An 11,476-nucleotide genomic window follows, 5' to 3' on the forward strand; every position below is an offset into this window, starting at 1 on the left:
CTGCAGGCTAAAAAATAATATAGAAATTCCTGGGTATGTTGGATTTCAGCCAATAAAATGTACTTAGGTATAGCGAGTGATAGCTAGGTAACAAGTTATCATTTACTTTTTATCTCAGCAACTAATGACACAATGCAATTCCAATAATGAAAACACTAATTATTTCCTCAAGCAATTAAGTAACAAAGAAACATTCGAGAACATCAGGATAATCATATTATGTCGTCATACGATTTGCTAGATAAAATTGGGCAACGAGCAGATCAACGAATACTACTTCTAAGTATAGGATAGGAGGGAAGCTTTTAAAAACTAAGAGAAATCCGAAATAGGAATAAAACTAAAGCGGTTTTTGGGTCGACGACCGAGCAATGTCACCTTTAGCGCCTAATGACAAGATAAAACCTCACCGCCCGCCCGGCGCACACCCGCGCCACTCCCGCTTATCTACTTATTGAATATAATATACTACACACACTCATACAGTTGCCTACACTACATAACTGCACTGAGCTTATCAAGAATGCACACGGCGTATTGATAAAGAATTAGCATAGCAATTTGAATCATACGTAATTATTATGCACCTTAAAGAACGTCAATTTTATTTATTAAAAAACACTGTCAGGTGCATAGACAATTGTATCTAATTGAGCGTAATAGTCGATGGAACGAGTATGACTAACCAGTTTATAGATTGTTAACTATAACATGCTGCGCGCTGGCGCTGGCATAGCAGCGTAAAAAATATAAACGTCTATCTGTCTGCCTACGTACATACGTGATGTAGCTACGTAGCTACATGGTTACGATCGCTGGCTGGCATTGTGTTGTGAGTCGTGTATTCCGTTTCGGAGGGCACCTTCAAACGATGCCGTTGACCGTGGTCAGGGACGAGCGGGCCCTGACCGTGTGCCGTCGCGCCGTTCGCCGGAACATTCTGCGCTTGGCCTAAATCACAGTGACGTAATAATGCCGCTTACGATTCATGCCATGCTATATAGTTTCAAAGAATTTAACTCCATTATGATGTTAGCAGACGTATAGATTCATTCAATTCAAGAGTTTACGGAAGTCATTGTGTAAATTGTTAAGTATTTTTAGGAGACACGCCTACAAACATGAATTAACTGTTTCTGGAACCAAGATTATAAGCATTGCTGCAAGCTGCATGATGATTGGTGCTAGGTAGGTAATCGCGTAAGTCCTTCAGGCACGGCAATAACAGGTTCGATAAGGAATTATCTATTAAATAAAGTAGGTTTTATCGTCACATTCCTTTAAATATTGTTTTAGCCAAGGCCTGAAGCCTAGCTATAGAAGCTATACCACCTATCTTAGTTTGTAGGTCGTAATCTGAACAAAATACATAACTACGACACACTTCCTGAAAATGTATAAAATTTTGTGTTACCGGGCAGCAGACACAAATTCCCCTTAACATTTATAAATAGACTTTTCTGGGGATGTGTGCACTGACCAGCCTTCCTCAACGTTAAAAAATCACATACCGATGAGTGTCAGTGACCGGACCGTCGGAGCTCACTCCAACTACGAACAGACGACATCCGTCTAAACTCAGGGTTACCGTCCATCCCACGTCTCAGGTAGGACAGAGACAGATATCCTAATTTGCATCCGAATCAAAAACTCTGCAGTTTTTAAACAGTTGAGTGTGTGTGCAGATTTTGTCTTAGGTGTTCAGTTCGATTTCTGGCAAGGCCACTAGAACATTTTTGAATTCCGATTAATAAATTATTATGTATCTAGCACTAGGCAGTCAACTGTAGCAGTGATGGGTAGCTCGATCATGAATATATATTTCAGTACTTATTTAACACAGTAGCTGCCGGATTTTTTAAACCAAAGCAGCGCCATCGTCTACCCTGTTTTTCAATCTTAATTCAACTGCCAGCAACGAACTAGCTAAAATTGGCCAGTTGGCTGATCGATATCGGCCGACTAGCAGGGATACGCCAGACTACACGGATATACCTACATATATGTAGTATAATATTGTGCACCACACTGTTTGTGGAATGAGAAGTAGAACCCCTCTGTGAATATGGTTTTCAGGATTTTTTCCGTACTTGTAAAGGAAACACCTCTTAATTTAGTTTTTTTTTTTATTACATCAAATAATATCAATGTAACATTAATTTATTCTTACACACAAGTAAAGAATTTTCAATGTAAAATGCGCCCCGTCACAAGAATTTTGTTCAACTTACATACACACAGTGATAATCACTACAATCGAATTTAAATATAAATTGTAGCGCGTATGAAGACAACAGATTTATCAGTAGCTACCGTTTTCATCATCAAATATATTTACAATCAATAAATTCAACTACAATACTCGGGATGCAATTTCAGATCAAAGCACAGACAAATATATATATTTTTCTTAACATACGTAAGTCTGAATAATTCGTTTCAAAGTACATTCATGACATTATTCAAAATTGCCGATAAATCCTTCTATCTAGTGTGTCACAACCCTTTAACCATTCATTTTAAGTCTAACCTAGGATAATAATTTATTTACAAAAACAACCCCAAAAGCAACCTCAACAATATTAACATTGATGCTGAATATTGCAATACAAATGGACTCAGTGACATGTAAGCTAAATGTTCAGTTTAGTAAGATTCTTCAATCCCACCGATCACTATTTTACAATATTAATTTTAATAAATCATGCATTATATAATCGCTCGCATGCCAGTAATCAGACAATAGAAAATCAATAACACATTGACACATCCGGTAATTTTCTACTCTGGTAGATATCTATCTCCTGAAACTATCTAGTTTACCTACTGCCTTACGTGAACATAAAACTTATAATCTGGGAATAAAAAAGTAACAAACAGGAAGTCAATACTTAATTAAAACTGATAATGTATGTACATTGCAATCACTGAAGGTTACTGAATAAAGCATTTCATTGGAATATGGAGTTTAACTAGTTATTAAACATAGCGCCGAGTCTAGTTTAAACGGTCATTTTTGTAACTTTTCTCTTAATGGTCAATTAACACTAACCTATATTACGCAAGATATAATTTGACAACAACATTTATTTACATCATACTACATAGCTAAACACCACTGTACAAGAAATATTATTTTTATAAATCAGACGAGAGTGCCCCTGAAACCTCATACATAATAAATATATATTAATTCAACAATCTACTTTATAATATTCATAGACGGTGTATAAGTTAGAGGCCATTGATTTTTTAGATAAATTCAATACACTGCTAACATGTATTATTAGTCTACACAGTTGCATACTTGTAAAAATTCAGACTTACATTACTTTTTAAACACAGTTTACAAAAAGAACCCGGTAGGTACACTTACATGATAAATCAGACAGAGTTCAATTTATGTGCATTCTAAATAATTACAACGCTAAGTGACCGGGAAATTTACGATGACGCGTCATTATGGCATATACTTATTTACTTAATAGAAGTGAGGAGCTACAAGCTCCAAACGACATAGGTCTCCCCACGAAGACAGTAACATCCCATTCTGGCAACGGTATCGACAACAACTTTGGCGCATCATTGTAGGGCAGGGTTCTATCTATGCATACAAACTCACATAGTAAGGTACTCTAAAAGTCAGAAAAAATAATAATATCAAATACATTCCCAAAGTACTCACACAAACCCAATCATCCATGTATAGCTAAAACTTTAGTAAACAAACACATTAGTGACCTATTTATATTTATGCATAAGCTTTAGTATAAACTATCTGCAATCAAATGAGTGCTACTTCAAGTTGAGTCACGTCATATTTCAATACAAATACACCTACACTTATTATGTACGTACCCAGGTTTGTAGTATAAACTTGGCCTTGGACGATGATACTACGGTAATTCATTCAATCAATCACTCACTTGTTAACTCCCGTTTAATCAAAAATGCTACAACCGGCGGTGAACTATGTAAGTCTATGTATAACATACATTTGGAAATAACTACCTCGCTAACTTCGCTTAACAACAGTGGTAAACGTTTGAAAAACGTTCGTTATCTTTGGAGTTTATTTTACAATAGATAAAATAGAATTCATGAAAGACACTTAGGAACAATATTTAATTGCAGAGAAATGGAAAAACATACAACATTCTTAGCAAAACCATGTTGATAAGCTACTACTAATTAATGTAACGTCGTTCTCGTTCATTTAAAAGATAGTTGAAATTAGCTTAAAGTATTACGTATAGACAAAATTACTTCTACTAGATGATAATACAACTTTCCCTTTTTTCTGTGAGCTATGGAACATGCTTATCTCTAAACATAATATAGTATACAATGCATGTGACACAAACTCGAACTGTACATTTGATTAAATTAGTACTATAGTGTTTTTATCTCATAAGCAAATGGGGTACAATATTTCAAAATGTGAATACAACAGATATTATCACTAGTTTATGAAATGACAACAGTGTTACAACTACCGTTGTAATTTGACCGTAGGTAATGGAAACACCTACAAGTTAGGGAGTGGGAGTTGCAGATACTACTAGATAAATCCTCTGGATTTCATTAATTTAACATTATAATTCATTATTTTTCATTTCGGAAATAATTGAAGAACAATATTAAGCCATTTTTTGAACCCTCATCGGTAACGATTATATGTACTAGAGCGGTGATTACTTGTGCTTTAAAAATATATCCTGTTCAGTTTGCAGAAGAGTTAGGAAAATTAGTTTAATATGAAAACATGTATGAAACTAAAAACTTTATACATATTTGTATTTTGTACCTACTACCCTATCAATATTCCGAACAGTGTAAAAACTAACACAATCCTCTTTACACAGCTGCTTTCTACTAAACACTTGTGCAATTTGAAATACGTTTTGTCGTTATTTTTTACCAATAACTTTTAATTAAATTGCTCAGAAGTTTTCAATTAAAATCAAATATAATAAGGAATCAATTGCAGTCCGGGTCCATTTTTGTATAAACACGTAACATTCACATTAATGAGAATATTTTGATCGCCCTTTTACTATTTTTTCACATTATTTGTAATTTTCGCGACAAGTCTTCTTTTTATAATACCCCGCAAGGGTCTAGTCTCATAATAGCCTGTGCCCATAAACCACCATAACTATTATGTATATACCTACATGACCGGTCTCTTTCAAAGAATCAAGAACTATCTAGTGACACCTCAATTTTTCAATTTTCTCTCGTTATGTCACAAAAAAAAGTGTACCTAAATACAGCTTGGCAAAAAAGAGTCTGACGCGGTGACAGTTGGAACTAAAAATCAAAATCAAATAAAAATTGTTAACATCGTTAATACTGGACATTGAAGTGTCCAAGGGACATCGCCTACTTAGGATTGAATATCTCCAAAAATAACAAATATCAAAATCTGTGAGTCGTAGTATTCCGGGTTGCCACAGGTGCGATACTGCTGACCTCATTTATTCCACACTCTTTTTTGCCAAGCTGTACACAATGTGATTGCCAATTTACAAACATTCACGTTACCTTTCATTACATCAGTTTCTTTTGAATACATACTCGGTTAGTTAGTAATCAGCCCTCTATCGACCCGCACCCCGTCAATTTATCTTCATAATTATGTAAACTTAGCCTGGTCGATGCGATGGCTACTTACTTTCCCTATCCAGTACTAATACCCTGACACGTTATCAGACGAAGAAATATAAAGAAAAATATGTTTGCCATGGAGTTTCTGTGTAGCGTATAAAAACAGTGAAACAGGAATTTTATAATAGATTTTCGGGTTCGATTCCCGGTTCGGTCGACATTTGTGTGATGAGCATGCTTGTTGGCCGTGGTCGTGGGTGTTATGATATGTATTTATAAATATGTATATATGTAGCTATATGTAGTTTATCAGTTGTGTTAGCACCCATAACACAAGTTAATAAATAACTTACCATGGGGCTAACCGACCGTGTGTGAAAAAGGTATCCCGACATTATATTATTATTTTTACTGTTTTATTATAAGAGAAAGTCAACTAAATTTGGACTATAGTAATATCGAATTCGTTCAGAGCTTTACAATAACTGCGGTATTTAAAGGGCCAATCGTCACGTTTTTTACAAAACTTGATATTTTAATAGGTAAAATCAAAACTTGATATTTACCTATTTCTGCACAAGAAATTGAATATTTGATACGATTCACCAGACCATCATTGGTGTAGTCATTCATTAATCCTAAAAACTTGGTAATAAAATAATCTTGCACTAAAATAGATGGGAAAAGCCGTTTTTTCCATCAATCGACTCTCGATGCAATTCTATTCCATCTCCTAAACAAGTCAGTCACGGTTTTATTTATTTTTACGTTAGGTACCTATTGTTAAATTGGCTGTAAGTAATTCGTTTCCTTTAAGTCTTATTTGTAATATTGTCGGCTGATATTTTTATCGAAAATATTAGATCACAAATTAATTGATCATCTTCATTCATCAAATTTCATATTGAAGATGTTATAATGTTTAGGTGCCTTAAAAAAAATTGTAATGTGCTTTGATGGAATTATCGTAACAATAACAATATGCCAATCCGATATTAATAGGTAATTTCTTAAAATCCTTTTTCGTTATTTTTTTTTTCAATAGAATAAAAGCTGTCAGTGCCTCGAAAATTATTTCCCTTATTCACAAAAACTGATCGGTGCCACTTCAAACTTTCTCGTGTCGATACAAAATACAATATCTGATATTATTCGGCAATTAAACTTTTTCGTTAAATGGAATCAGGCGATTATCGCCTGAATTGGTAGTTGTCAGATTTTAAGCTAGTCCATGAAGAAAAACCGAGCTAAAAATCGGCTAATTTTAAAGCGCTCAAGTTCTTTTGTAGGCATTTTAATTGACTATTGTATTAAGCATTTTTAACCAGGCAACACCACATACAAAAATGTGGAAGCCAAAAAATGTTTATCCATACAAACAGCATACTGTTCTTACATTTTTTTATTAATAAATCGGTATTACTACCTACTTTATTACAAAGTAGTTAATATTCGTGGCTTTGGCACAAGTAAATAAAAGTAATAAATAAAAACTTATTGCACCGTCTTACTAAAACAACATATTATAACAAGGCCGAGGCTCATTAAAATTTGCTTTATTTTCGCAAAAGCTTACACTCCTTTTAAATAAGTAGCAAGCAAATGTGGTTTCCTATCGCACAGCAAAGGATTAGCAATTTACAGAAATTATCATGAAATGAACTTCAAGTTTAGCAATGAAATGTGCAAGTAAACAGCAATTGCATTTATGGAATATATTCATCGCTGCTGATTTGATGTGGATTGTTCTTAGTCTTATAAAAATATATGGTAGTGTTATACTTGTGGCAATGTGTTTTGCAGAGCGGCTTTTCCATGAAACTGTAGTCGACGAGGACGTTCAAAGTTGTGCTTGACCAGCGATATTAGTCATCGATCGGACTCCAAGTGGATTCTCACGGAACACTGCACGGCTGTTGGCACAAGTGCAGGTAATTAATAATTTTCATATATTACGTGCGTATCAATCTCGTTTAAGTGTAATTATAGTCCCCAACGCAAAATATAGGGGTGTTAAAGTTTGACCATTGTGTCTGTTTGCCTGTGGAAGGTACAGTAGCTCTTAAAGGGATGAACTGATTTGGATGTAGTTTTTTAGATAAAAGTTGCAGTTTCAGCGGTTTAAAGCGGTATTTGTCATTAAAATTGGCTCAGCTGTTTTAAAGTTATTAGCCATTTGTTAACACAGCGATAGGGAACTCCTAACATTTAAAGCCTAAAATGATAGAGGGCCCTTTATGTCGCGGTACTGCTAAGATTAACAATATCTTGTAGGTGAATACTGAAGAATTATTTTTTACTTTTTAAATGACAGCTTTTTGTTTTTTTCTGGTGTGCTGCAAATCATCAATTACCCTTATTGATCGTACTGCAGTAGTTACACGATCGTCGCTCAGTGCACAGTTACACGCAATATCAATCTACAACATAACCGTGGTAAGCCGATGTAAACAAGTAAAACATTCCCTAGACAAGGAAAAATACTATTTATATGTAACCTACTCTACTATCAATGTTTAATTGATTAGATATATGTACTTGTGAAAGCAGGGGCATAACCACGATTGAATATAAAAATAACAACTCAAAGTTTGTTATGTCTAGCATTTCTATAGATAGGACCTACTCTTTTCCGGATTCACACTAATTTTTGAATAAATTTCAAGGACGGTGTATTCTAAAGTAATAAGCACGAACTCCCGTGAGTGTCAGAGAGAAAAATATAACTTACAGTCACGTGCAATTTTATATGTATATTTATTTAGAAAAATTAAAAGCAATTTCTTCGCGAAACTTTGAAATGAGACCTATTTTGACCCATTATAAACGTAGAAATGAAAGTTTATCAATACAACGGGAGAGTATTGTTATTGAATTTTCTGATATCGAGCTATTGTAACGACAATTGTAACAATCCGTTTAGTTTTGCAGAATGAGAAAAATACGCGAAGTACGTAAAATACGTTTGTAGTGCTGCAGACATTTTAACCGTGATCAGTGCTTTTCTTATAATAATTCCTAAACAATAACTAATTGAGCTTTATCCCGACATGGTCCCTCCGTGATTTTTTCGTATTGACAATGTCGTACATGGTTCTGGTTAATTTCGGCTGTTAAATATGATATGAAGCATCTTTATATTTTAGAAGTTAATGAGTTGAAAATTCTAATTTGAATTTCATTTAAGCTGAAATCATTACAGCCAGACATTGGTTCATGCAACATTTTGCAAATGAAACCTCTTTTGAGCAGCTCTTGTCTAACAAATAAGTCTGAATCTGAATTATTAAGAACTGTGTTGAAATTATAAAGCCATTTACTTATTAAAAAATCAATTTATATTAAAAAATCAATTTATATTAAAATAATCCCATACCTTGACATCTTTTTGAGAAAATCAATTACATTTCTTATTAAGTACCTACAGGAAAAACCTGAATAACCAGTAAAAAATGAATGCATTCAATTTACGATTTATATGCAGGTATGTATACAAATAAAAAAACAGATGAGATTATCTACTTCACAAGCATCATCTCCAGTCAATTACATGAAATATTAATGTACTTATCAATACAGGATTTAGGCAAATGATAAAGCATAGCTACTACACTCAGTCCTAAAGTTTTCTTGGTTCAGTAAAGGGGTTTGATAAGGGAGGCACAGTCATTCAGGAATTCTGAATATCCTTTTGTCAATGAAGTCTGCCCACACAGTGGGACTCTATACACACAGTCCAGTTTTGTTTGCTTACAATTAGAACTACATTATAAATGTTTAATTCTGAAACATTTGGTCAAATATACCAACTACTTACGTAATATTAACCATTTTGGAAACTTAACTAACAATCTTAGGAACAGACATCACAAAGCTTATTCAAAAGTTACAGATCAACATTAACATCTTGCAACCCACTATGTCTTTTTAAATATTCACTATTGTCATCACAGTCCACCTTTCGCCTCTTCCTTGAATCAAATCTCACTCCAGTTTCTTGAACAACTTTTTCACTATTTTGAATTGCAGAAATTATATTTTCTTTTGAAGGTGGAACAAGTTGCAGCTCATCAATGTTCTCATTCACCGATGGTTCCACCAGGTGCATTACAATACGCTCTAAGCGTTTAGGATGTTCCACGGGAGCATCATCAATGGGAGGCGGTTCAGTTTGTTGTTTATCTACATCAATAATTACTGAATATTTTCTTTTCATTTCGTCCATCATTCGACATCCATAATCTTCACCAATAACACTATTGACACATACAAAACTTTGAACTTTTTTTGTTGCTCTATCAATTTCAAGGAACCCTCGTGTTCTCATATATATGAAGTGGCCAGATCGTGTCATCAGTCTGTAATAAGACTCACCAAACTCCCGGCTCTCATCATACATTTGTCGTAATACACAAATTACCCAGCGGACATCATCTTTGTGCATGAAGACGAAAGCAGATGTTCCAGTAACTTCTTCTGTCATGTAGCCAATTGCTAATGATATACTCTGGTCACACTGAACAATACGACCATCAATCAAATGTCTCGTCCAGTATTCTGAATAGGCTGTAGGGGGTAGAATTCGAGGTGGCATTGCACTGGATAGAACATGAATCATACCAATAAAAACAACATCATTCCCACTGGATGAAAATGTTCTATTAGTTCTTACTCTTTGCCTTCTTATAATTTGCTCATCCTGAACACCATTTGATGTGGCTTTATCAGAACGCCTTAGAATGCCATCTATGCGGCACCTCTCATATCTAGCCGGGTCTGAGCGGGCACCGGCCCTCATCATGCGGATATGGAAATTATGATGATGTTCAAAGAGCCTGCTGTCACAGCTAGTCTGTAGCTCTTGAGGGTAAATATGGTGGCGGAGGGTTTCCTTGTCATCTGGGTGAACATAGTGGTACATGTCTTGGCCAAGTAGATCTATGTGACAATAACCCAGCTTCTCTTGCACGTTCGGCGATACGATAAACAAACGTCCGCGACACGTGACACCAAACATAATCCCGCCAAACAGATCGAAAAACTTTAAGAATGAAGAGGACCAAGTTTCTATGTGTCCACATTTAATTGTATCACCAAACACATGCTCATTGCGGAGTTTATTAGCGGCAAGTCTCAACACACTCGTCTTATCAACTTTGCGTTGCGAGTGCACTATATCGGACAACAAAGACATAATTAAACCAATTTGAGAGTTGTATTGGCTCCGCCGTTGTTTTTCTGCAATGATACGGGATTCTCGGTCGCTAGCTTTAGCAGTGGGCATACCTGGAGAATGTGAATCAGAAGAGGAATCACCGCTGTGAGTGGCTTGGATATCATAACCCATAGTCGGGGCTGGCACACCCACCGATAAACCGAACTCATTCGGAGGGGCCCCGAGGCCTATTTGGCTCGCCATCGCCGAATGCATCCCGAGATGCGTACTTGCTCCGCCTGAAGATGTCATTTTCCCGTGACCGATACTGCTGCACGCTAACTATGTACTTGTTGGTATCATTACAATCCAATAACCTTACGTAGGTACGTAGTAAAACCGTAAATATACACCAAAAACCATGCTGTTCAGGATTTTATCGCATAACCGTTAGAATAGGAGCAAAACACAACCACAGCACATCAGAACAACAAGTTTTTCTAAATGCACACACTTCAAAGTATTTGTTTAATTTCAGACTTCAGGTATGATTCAATTGAACTTGGATTGCCGACTATCAATCAGCGGCTAGCGCAGTGTTACTATTGCCGTATTATATTTCTGAATTTGACATTTCCCGCATGAAAACAGTGTTGCAAGTTTATTAATCTATAATAGTGCTGCCCACTAACTTCATCAGTGAATATCGAC

General features: G+C 35.3%; 1 protein-coding gene across 1 annotated transcript; it reads right to left on the minus strand.

Annotated features, from left to right (window-relative positions):
* Positions 1-2,108: 2,108 nt before the first annotated feature.
* LOC124637341 (aryl hydrocarbon receptor nuclear translocator-like protein 2) lies at positions 2,109-11,387 on the minus strand. Its single transcript, XM_047173708.1, has one exon. It carries the CDS (start codon positions 11,075-11,077, stop codon positions 9,497-9,499), a length of 1,581 nt encoding a protein of 526 aa, XP_047029664.1. The 5' UTR covers positions 11,078-11,387; the 3' UTR covers positions 2,109-9,496.
* Positions 11,388-11,476: the final 89 nt, after the last annotated feature.

Source organism: Helicoverpa zea, chromosome 16, assembly GCF_022581195.2.
Source record: "Helicoverpa zea isolate HzStark_Cry1AcR chromosome 16, ilHelZeax1.1, whole genome shotgun sequence".
NCBI lineage: Eukaryota > Metazoa > Arthropoda > Insecta > Lepidoptera > Noctuidae > Helicoverpa > Helicoverpa zea.

What these genes read in the sequence shown, in the direction of transcription:
- LOC124637341 (XM_047173708.1), bottom strand. Translation starts at nt 11,077, where the DNA reads ATGACATCTTCAGGCGGAGCAAGTACGCATCTCGGGATGCATTCGGCG.